This window comes from Epinephelus fuscoguttatus, linkage group LG3, assembly GCF_011397635.1.
Source record: "Epinephelus fuscoguttatus linkage group LG3, E.fuscoguttatus.final_Chr_v1".
Classification (NCBI taxonomy): Eukaryota; Metazoa; Chordata; class Actinopteri; order Perciformes; family Serranidae; genus Epinephelus; species Epinephelus fuscoguttatus.
In genome coordinates, this window is record NC_064754.1 from 31,440,527 (window position 1) to 31,459,002 (window position 18,476).

General features: G+C 41.0%; 1 protein-coding gene across 1 annotated transcript; it reads left to right on the forward strand.

The window, feature by feature from the left end:
* Nucleotides 1-8,147: 8,147 nt before the first annotated feature.
* On the forward strand, nt 8,148-18,017 carry LOC125886319 (phospholipid phosphatase 3-like). Its single transcript, XM_049572431.1, has 6 exons — nt 8,148-8,690; nt 14,004-14,161; nt 14,279-14,565; nt 14,647-14,704; nt 16,813-16,989; nt 17,080-18,017. Exons 1-6 carry the CDS (start codon nt 8,483-8,485, stop codon nt 17,176-17,178), a joined length of 987 nt encoding a protein of 328 aa, XP_049428388.1. The 5' UTR covers nt 8,148-8,482; the 3' UTR covers nt 17,179-18,017.
* The last annotated feature ends 459 nt before the right edge of the window (nt 18,018-18,476 follow it).

The window sequence follows — 18,476 nt, forward strand, 5'->3', positions numbered from 1 at the left end:
GTCAGCATGAAACAGAGAAAATGAGAAATTTAGCATTTAGCATTACGAGTATGACATACAGTTTGCAGAAGGTCAGATGCTCCTGCAGGGCAAAAACCCATGTCTTCTGTTCCCTAATGAAACTAACAGCGCTTGTTCAAATATAAGCACACCATCAGGCACGACCACACACACACACACACACACACACACACACACAGATAAATTCCTCAAAAGTTTCCAGATTTGTTCACGAAAGCTAAATCTTGCCCAAAACCAACATCACATCTGATTGTCAGGACATGCTTTCACTGCCAGGACTCACTGCTTATACACTGTATTTACTGGACTGCTGATGTGGTTTATCAACCTGTTAGTGAAAGAAACCTCAAGTTCTCCCAGGCCACTGCTTCTCCAGCATTCATCAGAGGAAGTGACATACAGTATTACTCAGCCAGCTGCTGTAATGTGTCACATGGATGAATGTAATCATTTCATTGATGGTAACACATTTCCTTAGGCCAGTGAAAATGATGAAATACACAAGAGAGGCTGAACCAAAATTGCGTCATTATTTTAATGGCTCACCTATGGCACTCTATCAATGTAATTATAAATCTATAAACTTAAACACACTCATACTATACATGCACACACATGCAGTTTTCATATCCATAGTTGGGTTTTCTGTGGTCAGGATTACATAAGGGCATTTTTGACAAAAATAAAACCCACCATCGTGATGTGCTGGGCTTTCTCACAGGGAAGTCAAAGCCTCTGTTTTCACTTCACAATCAGAAAAGTACAACTCTCTCTCTCTCTCTCTCTCTCTCTCTCTTCTGTTTCCCTCCACATATAGAAATGAAACAAACATCAGCAAAGACAAATGAAACCTCACCCAGTGCTGCCCCCTACAGCACAAAACCCATCAGTCCTGAATGTTCCGCTGCAACTGCAATTTCACAGTCAAAACAAGAGCAAACACAGTCTTTCCCGCTGGTATCATAGAGTTAAATTATAAAACCTTTCCATACACTTAGTGTTTTTTCACTATCCTACTGAATAAAGGAACTTATACGACACGAAAGTTTCTTTTACTGTGAGGAAACTATTGTATCTCATTTCCCATGTTGTTAACTGAGATGTATAAACAATATTATGTTGATCTGTTGCTCCCAATCAACCATTCCTCGACTTAAAGGGAAAGTTCTGTTTTTTACAACCTGGACCTTATTTCTGGCATTAAATACGGTTGTTTACTCACCCAGATAAGTTTGGTGTCATTTGGAGTCCTTCGGAAGATATTTAGGTCCGCGAGAGCCGCGTACATCCATATAGTGGGAATGATCGGGGCACCGACAATGAGGCTCTACATAACACATTATCTGCCGCGAAACTCGTTCATTTCACCAATATGTTTTTATGAATCGCCAGAGTTGCTTGTCGTCATCATCCGGGTCATTTTACTGACCTACTAACCTCTGACCTGGATGATGTCATCCAGGTACGCACACCACCACACACCCGCAGCACGGCTTTGTTTACAACTGGAATTTGCTACTGTTGTTTTTTTGAAACATGGCTGAATATTTGTCAGATTTTGAGGTTGTGGACGACGACTTTGAATATGATGGATGTCCTTACTGTTTTGAGCCAGAGTATACGGATGAGGAGCTCTTTGAAAGGAGGATGCGGAGGCAGAGAGAGGAGCAGCTGGCCAGAGAACAACAAACCGCTGCATGTCCGAGAAGTGGTGGTGTTCTTGTGGACAATGTTCCACTATGCTAACAGAGGAGGAATGCCTTTGTTGCTCCGAGTGGGATTTGAGGCCAGGAGATACAAGTCTGGATGTCTCCAGAAATGACTGTCTCACAACTACAGAGGATTTCACTTCTATGATCAACTGGGCTGTTTTTTTCGTGTTCTGAAAGTAAACTGGAAGACCCAGCCAAAACCTGCAGGACCGAACGGGCAACTTCCAATTGAGTAAGTAGCCTACACAGCTGCATAAATTGTTTATTTTCCTTGAATCTGTTTGCTTGATAAGTAAATAACTAAAAGAATTTACATTTCTTTAGTTTCTTCTCATCACTTGTGTAGAACGGCCCGCACACCGCACAAAAAGCAGAGGCACTTCTTATGCAAAACGTTAATTTATTATTACATAGTGCTCAGTGACAAAAAGTGAGAAACAGAAAGGTGAATGTTTTGGTGGTAAAGAGGATTGTCTTTACGAATTGCCTCTGTTTTTTTTTTTGCAGAGGTTAGTAGGTCAGTATAAATGACCCGGATGATGATGACAAGCAACTCTAGCGATTCATAAAAACATATTGGTGAAATGAATGAGTTTCGCGGCAGATAATGTGTTATGTAAAGCCTCATTGTCGGTACCCCGATCATTCCCACTATATGGATGTACGCGGCTCTCACGGATCTAAATATCTTCCGAAGGACTCCAAATGACACCAAATTTATCTGGGTGAGTAAACAACCGTATTTAATGCCAGAAATAAGGTCCAGGTTGTAAAAAACGGAACTTCAGCTTTAAGTCCCTGAACCCATAAGAAAGAAAAGAGGTCAAACCAAAACAAAAGAGAGAACGTGGGACAATGTGACAGGGTCATAATACAAAGTGAGTTTGTGTATGTGATTTCCTGCTAGTACTTGAGCTGAGTTGAGTTTGACAAAATTAAAATATAGTAGAAAAACACAAGCATATTTGTCAGGGATAACACAACAAATTCCAGGACTTATTTCCATCATAGTCCCAGGTCTTCCATCAGTCCATCCTCATTACAAGATGGAAACAGCCCTTCAACACCCAAAGCAGATTATATATGACCTCAACATGCCACATCCCAGCACAACAATCCATTTACAGATTAATATGCCAATTAAAATAATATTTATACAGGATGTGTATGAACTCTGGGTGGTGACCTAAAGAATGAGATCACTGCTACATATGGCCGAAATTCTTCCATGGGGTGGCTGGGCTCAGCCTTAAAGATAGAGTAAAGAGCTTAGACATCTGGAGGGAGCGCGGAGTAGAGCCGCTGCTTCTTCTCGTCAAAAGAGGCCAGTTGAGGTGGTTCGGGCATCTGATCAGGATGCCTCCTGGATGGCTCTCTTTAAAGGTGGCCTGCTGCCCCTGAGACCCAGCAAGCAAATGAAAATGGATGGATGGGTGATTAAAATCTATTAAAATGACCATGACCTCATTTGGACTTGTTATCTAGCAGCCTCTGTGTGACTGATTTTATCAAAGGCTTGTGGTTTTACACCACCATTATTGCAAGAATTTGAATTTGAATTTATAAAAGGCTCGCCCTCTTATTTTCAAGGGGATCCTCACAGCACAAATACAGAACAAAAACATACAGACAAAACTACATTACATATTAAATATACACTTCAAATACACAGATACAGAAGTCTCTCTCACCATCACCCACCTACAGCTACCACCTGTAGTGGAAACTGGAATTGGATAACATGACCTCGATAGTTTCGGGGCAGTTTTCAATATGACGACTTAAAAACATGAGCAAGTTGTTTTGAGATGAGAATATAAAGAAGTTCTGAAGCAGTGGAAAAAGGTAACATCACAAGAAAAAGGAATATCATTCCATTCGGATAGAACTCGATATTGGAATGACCTACGTCCAACTTCTTCTAAGGACAAAGAAAATGTGATATTACATATATCTAAGAGGAAATGCATGGAATCAAAAAGTGTTTCAAATATGAGGGACAACTGAAGTGAACATATTTGAAAATGAATTGAAGCCAGTGAAAGATTTAGGCTGCAACCAATTCATGGATACATATGTACATTAAACAATAGTAAGTTCTATATAAACACCTCAAAAGAAATGAACAATTATATACATGGAGATTATGCACTACATCTAGAGGTCTAATATTAGTGGCAGATGTGTTTTGATAAACAATGTCAGCATAATAACCTCCTTCCTATCACCATACCTGCTTGCACCCTTAGATCCTCTTCTTCTATTCACCTCACTGTCCCCTCCATTCGCCTCACTACCATGGGGGGCAGAGCATTCAGCCGCTCTGCTCCCCAACTCTGGAATGCACTCCCCCCTGACCTCCGAAATATTGATTCTCTACCACACTTCAAATCCAGGCTGAAAACTTACCTGTTCAGGGTTTCCTTCTCTCTTTGAGTGGGTAGATGTTTTGTTTATGTTTGTTTTGTTTGCTTTTTAAACTGATATTTGTTTGTTTGTTTGTTTGTTTGTTGTAAAAATGTTTAATTATCTTGTTCTTTGTATTTTATTGTATTTTACTCTGTATTTTACAGTGTAGGGCGACCTTGAGTGTCATGAAAGGCACCCAGAAATAAAATGTATTATTCATTCATTCATTCATTCATTCATTCATTCATTCATTCATTCATTCATCTTCTAACCGCTTCATCCTCTTGAGGGTCGCGGGGGGGCGGGAGCCTATCCCAGCTGACATCGGGCGAGAGGCAGGGTACACCCTGGACAGGTCGCCAGACTATCGCAGGGCTGACACATAGAGACAAACAACCATTCACGCTCACATTCACACCTACGGACAATTTAGAGTTATCAGTTAACCTAGTCCCCAATCTGCATGTCTTTGGACTGTGGGAGGAAGCCGGAGTGCCCGGAGAGAACCCACACTGACACGAGGAGAACATGCAAACTCCGCACAGAAGGGCTCCCACACCCGGGATCGAACCGGCAACCCTCTTGCTGTGAGGCGAGAGTGCTAACCACCACACCACCGTGCCGCCCTTATTATAATAATAATAATAATAATAATAATAATAATAATAATCAATAATATTAGGCAATATCAACGGTGAAATGACTCTTTTTCTGACTTGAATTAATTGATTGATAAAGTGAACTCAAATAACCATACACTTTTTTAATAATAAAACTAATATGGGGCTCAAAGGAGAGTTCAGGATCAATCCAAGTTCAAGATACTTGAATGAGTCACCTTTTGCAGAAGAGGTGACCCATCATCAAATTAAATGTGCAAATTCAGGGAAGCAAACGGTTGTATTGTGTACCACAAACCATGCTGCAGGACTTCTTTGTTATTCAGTACAAGCTTGTTGTTATGAAACCAATTTGGACCAAGTTAAAACCTAACTGTAAAGAATTTGGATTTGTGATATATCAGAGTTAGAAATGTAAGTAACAGTGTCATCAGCACACAAATGCGCGTGACAATTTGAGCAATCTTGAGGTACATCATTGATAAAAATAGAAACAAGAAGGGGACCCAAGGTGGACTCTTGTGGAACACCCTTTTCAACAATTTTGTCAGACTGATAACCCACAATAAACTTATTACCTGCAAGCAACACAACAACAAAAAAGTGATAAACCTAAGTCACTGAAATAATGTAACGTTAAACAGCATTTCAGTGATGTTGCATTCTCCAGAGGTTCAGGTTAGCTACCTTAGCTTTGGTATTGTGGTTATGGTATATTTCTAACTTCGGTGGGCTCTGCCATTTAAGATCTTATGGACCATATTAAGTTGGATATGATGCACTCTAACCTTTCTGCTACTTGGAGTTTCTGTTTTAAGGCTTTATTAAGGCCCCACAACCATGAACTAACAGTGCAGTCCAAGTGACACTATTCAGTAATGTAGCCCCCCTGACAAGGTATAGGTCTGGCGTTTACCTTGCCCAAAATCTTCAAGGCCATAGAGACTCCCCCCTAAGTTTCCATCAAGGATACAACCCAGGTAACAGGCTAATAGAGAACTTGCCATAGGTTCCTCTTCAATCTTAATTGCCAGAACAGAGTTCTGATTAAATTTAGGGTTTGAACCAGACAAGATAAACTCTGTCTTGCCCAGGTGTGGTAGAAGCCTAGTGTCTTTGTAGCCAGGTCTTTAGTCTCCATAGCTCATCAACTGGTATTTCCTGTGTTCTGTGCTTATCTTTATATGTTGAGTATGGCTGAGTCATCTGCATATGAGAACAAAGTACTAGTCCAAGTTGCCTTCATGTACTTTATACAGACCAAAAAAATCCAAGGACCCAGCACACTGCCCTGGGGCATCCCACACATGATCTTCGACAATTATCCACCAACCAGAGCACAGGATTGAAGTGGAGCAGTGAGAATTTCTTCTGCTGCCCAGCTCAAGGACACTCCATGCTTGACTCAGATTTCACCCCGCTCCACTAAAATCGCTCACAGCTAGCTCTAAAACAAGGAGAAAGCTGGGTTGTATTTTAATTTTAGCTCATACACTAGCCAATACACAGATGCATTCTGAGTCAGGCATGCTTCGAGCTGATGGTGGCAGCAGTACCAGAGTGAAATTGAAGGGGGATGGAATGGGAGCTAAGGCGTTGCTCCAGCTATTTAAAATATCTGCTCTGCACTCCATCCAAAATCCTTCCACTCATTCTCCCCACTCGCTTGTTCCTGCTCACACGCTCTCCTACCAACCTGAACCTGCTAGTCCCTCCCTGACAAATACTGCCAGAAGCCATCCAGGTTAGAGCAGTGCCATTCATACCAAGGGCATTTAACTTACTTTCTAAATTCTCTTTGTTCAATGTAGGACAATGAGCTTTTTCTATTGTTGGCAACATGTTGAGCTTTACGCCAAGTTCATCAGCAACCTTGTAGCTGACACTGGATGGCAATACAGTACCTAAAAAATAGACCAGGACTGCTGTTTCTGTTCTCTGCTTTGTTTTCTTCCTGCTCTTGTCTCTTGGATACTGTAATGACATATTTTTGTTGTGCTAATTGGCACATACTATTTTCTAATATCCATATTAGTACAGTGTGATAATAATATGATATATTATGTAAATTAGAATATAAGTGTATATGATGTTTTATTGCCCATATATCATTTTGTACTTGACTCTTCTTCAATGACAACGTAATGATTCAACGTAAAGTTAAAAAGGCCAAATAACGTAAAGTTATTTGGCCTTTAGGGTACTTATATTCTAAACTGTTTATATTTTGTAGTGAATGGCTTTATCATGTCTTGGCTGGGCAACACAGACCCTGGGAAGTTACGGCGCCCAACCAAGAGATAGGCCAGCCCTCTCCAGGAAGTTACTGCACCCAGCCAAGAGATAGAAACGACCTCTCCAGGAAGATACTGCACCAAGCCAAGAAAGAGACCAGCACATAGTGAAGTCTTTATACTAAAATAATAATAATAATAATAATAATAATTATTATTATTATTATTATTATTATTATTATTATAAAGAAGACACAACATGTTAACTAGTGAGCTTTACAGGTGCTGGTCAGCAGATTTATTTACATTTTGACAGAGCTAGGCTAGCCATTTCCCCGTTTCCACTCTTTATGCTAAGATAAGCTAACCAGCTGCCAGCTGTAGCTCCACATTTACCGTACAGACAAGTTATCAATCTTTTAATCTTCCCCAAATGTCAAACTATTATTTTAATTATTTATTAAAGCTTTATAGAACAGTTATTAATGACAACAACATATGAAATGCCAGGTTGTAAAAACCCTTTTGACTAGTGGGACGTATACTTTCAATTTATTAATACTTGGAATGCTAATAACAATTTATAAGCATTTTTCATTTGATTACCAAAATTCACAACTGTATTACCAGACTGAAAGGATATACACTGCTGATTATTGGCCTATAGGATAAGTGATCTATTACTAAATGTATTTATGACACATTAATATGGGTTACTATATAAATCTTTTGGAGTTCACACTGAGAAGCAACAATTAATGTTGGCAACATGCCAAGATGCTGATTCAAAGATAACAAGGACGGAAATGAAAATGGTCACTGCAGATTTACACATATGACGAATTAGATTAATCAAATCAGTGTGGTAATATTTTCAAGTGTCATATTGCTAAAGGTTACTGTCTAATCCTTGAGTTACTTCACAGTTATAAGAGTTTCGGGTAATGACTGCAGCTGTTCAGGTCAGCTCGGGATTTTATGAATGGAATTTTAAGAGGAATAAAATTAAGGTGAAAGGTGAATCATACAGAGCTCTCCCATTTGTGTGGATCACCACCGTCACCGTGACACACATCTCGTGCATTTGGTGCTCTTCCTCTCATGTTCGCGGAAATTATAGTCACACCCTAAATATGTAGCCTCTTTAATGCGCACACATAAAGAGAGAGGGAGAAGAGAGAGTTACTCGAGTGTTTATTGCGCAACCAGTCAGGAGTTTTCCGCTGCACCTTGGCACATATCTTCAAGGTGACGGATGCCCTGCAGCGAGTCAGGGCGAGCCCTGCAGACTCTGTGATGCAATTAAAAAATGCGTAAAAAACTATACTTTGACAAAGAGGCGACACGTGGGAACATAATACTGTGCCAACTTGTGGGGTTACTTACAGTCTCTCCGCAGCTCTGCACATGAGTAGTTCGAGTGCGCTCCTGAGTGTTTGGTGCCAACAAGTTTTTTACTCCGAGCTTCCACCCGCAGCCAATCGTCATGTTGGATAAATTTGGGACGCACAGTGCCGGTGTGCCAGTCTCCAGCGCGGACCTCCAGCTCAAACTGACGGACAACAAGAGCAGCCTGGCTGCAGCAGGGATAGGAATGGAGAATGTTACTGGGAAGAAACTCATAGAGATAACTGGCCCGGCATTATCCAAGAGAAAACTTCTGGTGGGCTTAGACCTCCTCTGCCTCTTCCTGGGTAAATACATAAAATTCAGCACAAATACTTCGGATTTGTTTGTTTGTTTGTTTGTTTTTGACTTGTTGAATGCATTGCTGTGTAGTACTTTGCTGGTGTAGTCTGCAAAGTGGCACCCGTGCAATATCATTCACCCCAACAAAATAGTGCCATTATAACATATCTGTGAGTACATTTTAGTTCAGTGTGTGTCAAAGAGGTGCTGATACAATTCTGTGGTCCATGTTGAGGCCATGTGGTGTATTGTTTGCACTGAACTGCATTATATTGAAAGGCGTTTTTGTTATTTTCTCCATCCATTCATAAGCTATGTGAGTGGTACTAAATTGCACTGTGCACTTATTTGCTGATATTTTATATTGATTTAAAGTCTCTTTTACTCATGTACAACTTCATCTGTGCACTTTTTTTAGTTGAAACAAAAAGCTGAATAATGAATTAGTCGATTGATAGAAGTAAAAGAGCAATTTAGGTCATTTTTTCAGCAAAAATGTGAAGTATCTTTTGGCTTCAGCTTCTCATTTGCGAGGATTTGCTGCTCTATTTTCTTATGTGAAAATTGTTAATGTAAATCTTTAGTTGGACAAAACAAGCAATCCAGTCTGATCCATGTTGTGTAATTACTACAATTGTGATTTGTCGCTATTTCTTATATTAATCAAAAATGAAATAATCATTATGTGCATATTTGTAAAAGAAATGGACATTCATTTTTAACTTTGAAGACTACAGGTGAATTCCCTAATAAATGTATTCCTTCCTATAAGGTATTTCTGGTCTGGTGAGGGTGAACTTGAACATGATGAGGTTTGTTCTGCTTTGTTTCCATCCCTTCTTATTTAGTCAACAAAAGCCAATCAGTAGCTACACTCAGGCTGATGATCGGGCATGTGGGTCTGCAGAATATGAGCAGCAGATTAACACCAGGGTTGTAAGTAGAGGCAAAAAAGAGTTTTTTAAGTACTTTCTCCATCTACATGTATTTCTGGCTCTCTTTTTTTCACTTGTGCGCGCTCCCGAGTGCTCCGTGCCAGCTGGTTCGTGCATTGCCTAGGGAATTCTACAGTTTCCATGACAACCCCCAGTTCTCAGGGTAGAGCCGGGCCAGGGGGAGTTGTATTTGGTATAAATAAATAAATGCACGATCTCCTGCGTGCGTGTGTGTGCATGTGCACATGCCTGTAATTGTTGATCCCTCCCATGGTCCCTATATGTGACAGGAGGGGGTTATATAATGTCGGCTAATTGGAAAAAGCTGGACGGAGTGGTAGTCTGTTTTGTATTAACAACAGATTGGACATGTGTAGAAGGGAGGGAGTCTCTCTCTGTCTTTCTCTCCCTCTCTCTACTGAGTGTGTGCAGGCATGCAACACAGAGAGAGAGAGAGAGAGAGAGAGAGAGAGAGAGAGAGAGAGAGAGGGAAGGACACCCAGAGACAAACAGAGACAGTGTGAGGCTGGTTCTGGCTCTGGTCTGCTGCGGCATTTGCTCTTTGTCTTGTAGGGAAGACTTGAACTGAAGTCACAAACAACCCCCTTTTCTCTTCTCATCAACAGAAATACACACACACACACACACACACACATGCACAATCCAAGCTGGGTCTCTGATGAGCTCTGCCTGCTTTCCAGAGAAACAGTCAGGGTTCCCACCCTCACTTTCCTGTAAACTATTCTTCATTTGACTCCTCAGTCTCCCCACTGCCATATTCCCTGTCAGTTTGTTATAGCTTTGAATTTCTGTTACATTAATTTCTCTTTTGGATTTTAGACCTTATAACTTTCATCTGTGATCAAGTAGATACTGTGTCTCTTGTGTGTGACAAGGATGAAGAGTCAAAGTACTCATATCTGCACTGGTGCTGGGTATCTAACATAAATGCTTTTGTGGCACTGAAGTATCAAGAACTGCCACGTTAAGCTGGCATTAAAAAAACAAAACAATCCTTGTACTCTTATTTATTTGATCAGATTAAAATCACTCTTTTGTTGGTTTTGAGCTGGGGGTTTCCATCAAAGTTCTTGTAAGGCTGCCTGTATTGAAACAACATTAGGAATTTAAGAAGTTTGGCTTCTTCTGTTAAAAGCATCTACATGTTATTGGCTCTGTGAGGCCGCACTTTGTCATAACAGTGCTTTGAGCTAAATGCTAGCATTACTTATAATGCCAGTGTTAGCATGCTGATGTTTAGCAGGTAAATGTCCATTGTCAAATATCTGTTTAGCGTGGATGTATTGAGAGACCTGGATACAGCATTGGCTGAGCATTAGCAGAGCTATATTCATTCCAGTGGAAGTTGCTCAGTGGTACTTTAAGTATTTCTGCATTGTGAAATTACCTGGATGATTGGCACTGCTTCCGCAACACATTTTTTGGACATGGACATTCCATGTCCAGATACAGTTTTCCAAGTACTCTGGGTGCGTTGATTGTCAACGTTCTAGGAGGCCATGTCAAGTTCTGCCTGTTACATGCATTGTCTTCTTTGAAAATACACTTCTGTTTTCACAGGAAGTTTACTATTTACATACAGTCTCACACACTACGTCAGGTCAACACTGCGAAGTGACTTTTTTTTTTTCCTCCAAAAACGAACACACATGGTTGGGTTTAAGCAACAAAGACACATGGTAAGGTTTAGGAAAAAAGGACAGGGTTTGGCTTTATAATCCAAGTCAATGTTTGTTGCGTATCATGCTGACGTTGAAGGATGGCTTTTTCGTCAGTGTCTGACGCCACAAGTCACTGCTCAAGCGTTAGTCTCGCCATCAGACAATCAGAGATCTCTGCCTTCTGATAGTCTAGGGACACTTTTTTTCCCCCTCCAAAAACAAACACACATGGTTGGGTTTAGGCAACAAAGTCACACGGTAAGTTTTAGGAAAAAAGGACAGGATTTGGCTTTATAATCCAAGTCAACGTTTGTTGCGTATCATGCCGACGTTAAAGGACGGTGTTTTCGTCAGTGTCTGACGCCACAAGTCACTGCTCAAGCGCTAGTCTCGCCACCAGACAATCAGAGATCTCCGCCTTCTGAATGTCTAGGGACACTTTTTTTGCCCCTCCAAAAATGAACACACATGGTTGGGTTTAGGCAACAAAGTCACACGGTAAGGTTTAGGAAAAAAGGACAGGGTTGTGTGCTCCCCCTTTTCTCGTCCGCAAGGAAACAAACACACAGAGAGCTTGAAAATGGATGTCGAGAGATTTAACTCTGTTTTATCAAACGTGTGCTCAGTCCACAAGATTGTGGAAATGAAGGACTTACAGCAACTTTGTTTAAAACTTTTAACGTAGTCGGACTATGTTTACGAGCACAAGAGATCAGTGAGCCACCGAAGGACTGCCCTGCGGATTTACTATTGGTTCTGTAACATAGGGAGTTTTTTAAACTCTGAAATTGTATCCGCCCATCTAAACACAAAATCAGGGAGAAAGACATCAGTCTTTAGTTAAGCAAAGCGTCTAAAGACTGACTTGTGAGTCTCCTCAAGCGCTGGATTTCAGTGACTTCAGAGTGAGACCATGTTGGCTTCCGCAACATTGGACCCATAGAGCAGACGCACTAGAGACTTTGGGCTGCTGAGCACGGCTGAGTGTAACCAAGCAGTCAAAGTCTGGTTTAGTGCTCCGCTAGCTTGAATGAGTTTAAAACAATTATATCTTGCAGCCCTTTTTCACTTTTGAAATGTTATTGGACCAAGTGGATTAAAGCTTTATAGTGGAATGAGTCATTTCACAGTGGTTGTGATGCTAACAAAAAAAAAAAAACATCCATTGATTTATAGACATCTCTTTCCTAATGGGAAAGAGTCTTTTTGGACCCAATGCCATTGTGTGACAGACCCAGGAAATTGCAGTACCACTATTTGGCCACTACAAAAACTGGCATCACAGCCCAGCACTCCTCTTGGGGGCCTGGTTGGCACTAAATACAAAGTTCAGCTGAGGCTTATGGGAAATGGAATAGTTTTGCAGGTATTTGATCATAAACCAGTTTGAGGCAAATTAAATGTTTACCTCATGATCGTGCTGGATGAAAAGTGAGGGGATCACCAAAGTCAGCAGGATTTATCCCCTGGAGACCGTGAGTATTTGATGGTAATCCCTCCAATAGTTGCCAGTGGTGCCCCCAGAAATTTTTCATTGTGGTGGCCAGATGGGGTCACTGAAAATCTTGGGGAGGCACACCAAAATCAGAAGCCATAACTGAATTTCAGGAAGTCTTGATGCTGCTGAACTAAATAGGTTAGTTTTAAATGATGTCAGCATGAGAGTTAAGGAATCACATACTGATATACTTTGCATTCTTATTTTAAAGTTAATATTTCTAATTATCTGATGTGCACAGACTAATACTGGCACAGTTAACATTTTGAGTTACACAAGAGTCTTCTTTTAATGTGTTGTGCATCTGTGTTGGTAGATTTATTGTTCACCAAGTAGGCTGGTTTTTAAAAAGACAAATATACACCTTGAATTTGAAGGAGTATTACTGGGAGCAAGCCTCCTCAAGTTTAGGGGAGACTCAAAACTATAGAGCCCATTTTCATTTAGATATCTTGAGGTGTGAATTCAAGGGACCCCTTTGTTGGCTCAAGTCATTCCCTCGCCAAAATTTAGCCTAAGTCGGAGCATTATTCAGCCGCCCTCCAAACAAGCTATGTTGACGTGGTCGGTACCAGTGGATGCCTTTAGGTTGTCAAGTTTCACAAGATACCACTACCTTCGCACTAGCTTAAAAGATTAGCAAAACACAGCCACATGGCAATGGCATTAGTTTTGCAGGTATTTGGTCATAAACCAAAGTTTGGGGCATCAAATTTGATGGCAATCCATCCTACAGTTGCTGAGATATTTCGGCTTGGACCAAATTGTTGGACCAACCGTCCAACCAACATTGCCATTCTCAGAGGCAAGCTGCTAGCATGACCAAAAAAGCATATTGTAGACAGACTTTTTTAGTTAATTAGTTAAATAGTTAGTTGGAGTAAAGTACTGAAAAGATTATCATGGTGGTTTTGGTACAGAGCCACAGGTGTTAGTTTGACACCAGTATCATGTTCAAGTGACACCCAGCACTTGTCTGTAAGCATGAATGGGTAGCACTGAATATAACATGGTTAAGAGCTGGAAAGAGAGACATGCATATTTTAGGTTCTTCTTAAATCGCCCCCGCTCATCCTGTAGTTTTGCTCCTCTCTTCTCCTCCCACACATCATCTCCGCTTTCCCATCACAAACAGGAATGTCTATACTCCCACTGGGGATTGTTGTGATATCAAATCCTCTCCCTTCTCCTCCTCCCGTGCAGCTTCCATCCCTTTCTTTGCGTGTGAGCTGAAGGCAGTGAGTCCTTACAGAAGGGGCTTCATGTGCGGGGACCCCAGCATCACCTACCCTTATCTGCATCGGGAGGCCATACCAGACGAGTTACTCATCGCCGGTGGCATCATCATCACTGGCCTCACTGTGAGTGCTCATCACCCTGATCGTTGCTATCATGGCAATCAGTACATTATTCATTTTACACAATGTGAGGGTGAGGAGAATGTAATGTGACGCTTCTCACTACATGCCCCCCTCTAGATCGCCCTCGGGGAGTGTTACCGGGTTCGTTTCAGAAGCGTCAGCTCCAAGGCCTTTGTGAGGAACCTGTATGTGTCCTGTCTGTACAAGGAGCTGGGCTGCTTCCTGTTCGGCTGCTGCGTCGGCCAGTCCCTAACCAACATGGCCAAGCTGAGTGTGGGGCGGCTGCGACCGCACTTCCTGTCTGTGTGCGGTGTCACCTATGCATCACTCAACTGCACACCTGGAACCTATGTTGCAACAGTGAACTGCCGCCAGCCTGACCACCGGTTGGAGGAGGAGGCCAGGTGTGTGTGTGTGTGTTAAAGCACGTGTTATATATTGTGTTTTTGTTCTGTGTTATTCTAAATACTTCTCCAATTTTTTAGGAAGTCCTTCTTCTCTGGCCACGCTTCCTTCGCGATGTACACAATGCTCTATTTAGCAGTGAGTATTTCTATCTATCTATCTATCTATCTATTGCTCTCTCTTTCACACACACACCCCCCCCCACACACACATACACACACACTGGCAAACACAGTCTCTCCAATTTCCAATTACCATCTCTCTATAAAATGCAGAGAGAGAATGAATGAAACAGGCAGCCATCATCAGTCCAGTTAGCAGCAGAAAGCAAGGGAATGAAAGAGGAGAGGGAGAAAGAGAAGGACTGAAAGGAGAAATGGGACAAACAGAGACAGCTTTGTTCTGCGGTGGGAGGAGTGTGACCTCGCCTCACCGCCTCACTGCTCTCCTCTATTGTACGTGTGTGTGTGTGCGTGTGTGTGTGCAAGCTCCTGCATTTATACGTGTTTATGGTAGCTTGTGTGTGTGTCCCTGTAAGTGCCTGCATATGTACATGTATGCATACAGCATATTAATGTGTCTGCAACCTTGTGTGTGTGGGCAGGCTTGGCTTCCTTGTTAAAAAGAGTAAAAGGGATGAAAAACTGAGGCATATTTAATGCACCAACAAGACTGTTGATACTAGTTTTCACTATTGCTTGTGACCTTGGAATCTACAGTGAGTGCATCAGATTTTGTACTGTATTTGGCACATTGCATCTCATGAATCTGCAAGTCAGTTGTATCTATATTGACATTTTTAATACATTAAGCCTCTCATACATTCTCAGATAAAAACCAAATGGTGGTTTTGTGGGTGAACTATTCCTTGAGGGCTTCATTTTGGAGAAAGGCCCTGAAAAATCAAACTTGTGTGACATCATAAGTCTGTACAGATGGAATTTAAACTGTTGGAAGACACATAATGCAAGCAAAGTAAACATGTTGAGTTTAAGGGGAGGTGTGTCTCAGGAGGTAGAGTGGGTCGTCCACTAATTGGAGGATCAGTGGTTGGATTTTCAGCTCAAAGTATCCTTGGGCAAAATACTGAAGCCCAAATTGCTCCCGATGGTCGCTGGTGTGTGAGTGCATGTTGATGTTTAGGTGAGCAGATGGCAGCTTTGGCCACCAGTGTATGAATGGGAGATGTGACATGTAGTCTAAAAGCACTTTAAGTGGTCTGTGGACTAGAAAGGCAGTGTACAAATGAAAGTCCATCATCTTCCATTTACATTGGTATAAATTACATGAACAGCAATTTAAAATGAGAGTAGATCAAAGGACATAAAACTGATATAAAATATAGGCCTACATAAATATGATAAAGTCTACATATAATGGGAAAAATTAGAAATAAAGGCCAAACTAGTAACAAAACTAGTATAAAGTATACCGGCTGCTCGGATGGGGAATCTATTAAATGGATAGAGTTTTCCTTTAATGTTAAAAGAAACATCTTGGCTATAATTTACAGAAACAGATAATGACCTTATTAATCAGAATCAGAATCAGAAATACTTTATTGATCCCCAAGGGGAAATTATTTATGTTACAGGTGCTCCTTGCAAGAGAGGAAAGATACGTGAAAATATAAGAAATTTAAACAGTAGTATTAACAAATATATAGTGAAATAAACAGGAATTATTAACAAACATTAACGTAAATAAATATATATATATATACATATATATATTGTAAACTGAACAAGATTATTTACACAAACAGAATATATACAGTCAGGGTGAATGGGGTTATTGCACAAGTTAAATTAAATTATTGCAGTGTGTGAAAAAGTCTCAGGGCCACTCAGAGGGAGGAGTTGTACAGTTTGATGGCCACAGGCAAGAATGATTTCCTGTGGCGCTCAGTGGTACATCTTGGTGGTATGAGTCTCCCACTGAAAGTACTCTTGTGCCTGACCAGCACATGGTGGAGTGGGTGTGAGACGTTGTCCAAGATAGTTCGTAGCTTAGACAGCATCCTCCTCTCTGATACCACCATCAGAGAGTCACACTCCATTCCAACAACGTCACTGGCCTTGCAGATCAGTTTGTTGAGTCTGTTGGCGTCCACCACCCTCAGCCTGCTGCCCTAGCACACAACAGCATAGAGGATAGCACTGGCCACCACAGACTCATAGAAAATTTATTTTATTTATTTATTATTCTCTGCATTAAATAACCTATCTTTTATTTTTGTCATGTAGTTTTACCTGCAGGCACGGCTGACATGGCGCGGTGCTCGGCTGCTGAGGCCGGCACTCCAGTTCTTCCTAGTTCTGCTGGCAGTCTACACAGGTCTGACCCGCATCTCAGACTACAGGCACCACCCATCCGACGTGCTAACAGGCTACATACAGGGATCCCTCACTGCTTACTGGGTGGTCAGTATACCTGCTCGTTTTTGTGCATCAGTGCGTGTCCACATGTCAGCGTCTGTTGAAATCTTAAGGTTGTGTTTGTTTGTTTCTCAGGCCTTCCACATCTCGTCCATGTTTAAAAGCTCGAGTTCAGACCTGTCTCCAACCGAGACCCTGGACAGCCCCTTGTCGCCCCACCACACAGTCTGCTAAACCTCACCTCCACCAACCCCGCGTGTGCCAGCGTCCACCTGCTGCCTGTCGTCTAGTTTGAATAGACAAGAGATTTGAAGAATGTGAGACCATTTCCTGTGAAGTCAAACCACATACCTCAGTATTGGGACAGAGTGCGAGAGAAAGGGAGTCTAGCCTGTGAGATCCTGTATGTGGTTAAAAACATATGAACTGGGAGAAGGGAAGAGGGAGAGTGCTGAAAACTATACTGGCTGCTCAGCTGGAGCAGTGTGTAAGCAGCCTGAGCACTCCACCTTTTGTCCTTGTGACTGACCTTAGCTTCACATGTGATACTTACCTGTGAGATGATACGACTGAATCCTGAACACACAGCAACCACTATGTCACCTGTAAATATATACAGATTTTGTACAACTTGAATGATACTGTAAAAGCACTTTTTTTTAAATTTCATGTTAGTATTATTAATTACCACTTTGTAAGGATTTGGTACGTAGTATGTAATATATTTTATACAAACATGTAATATATGTTGTACTGTAGCTTTTTTTTTTTACATAAACCCAGTGAATGTAATGGTGTTGAAGGAAAGCATAAATAGCGAGAAAGCAACTCATTTCCTGAATGTGTTGTACCATATAGATGTGGTAGGATGTGTCCGTGCTTCTGTGTGTAGTTTATTATTGTTTAATGAGAGAATGACTATGAGAATGTCAATAGATATAATCCATGTTTTAAAAGTACGGACGCCACTAGCTGTCAGACTTTTTTTATATAATCCTATGTATGTTGCTAGACTACTTACCACTCCAAGAGCACTCAGATCATTAAAGAAAATGTGATTTTTTTTTTTTAAATCATTGTCTCTTCATGGTTGGTTTGTGTGTCTTGCTAAAATACTAACGTAACACACACATTTTGAGAAAAACATTTTTAAATATTATTGCATAATGCCCTGAAAGATGATTACTGTACATCCTTAAATGGACACTTTCTGGCAAAGCAAGAAGCTATGTTTGCCATATTAATAAAGTTAACATGGCAACTGTTAGCAAATAGTTGCCGACATTTGTGAATGAGTAGACAAGCATTAATTTAGAGAAATGTTTCTGCCATCTGACAAATGCAGTTCTGAAATTTACTCTCTTTTAGCTCTGTTTTTGGTGTCCACCAACCACCTGAGAAAAATCAGAATACTCTACCAAAAATTGTAGATAAATAAAATTATTATCAGCAAAACATACCTAGGTATGTTAAACAGCCCGATGGTCCCTGTCAGAATTAAAGAATTATAAACAATACTACTGTATTATGAA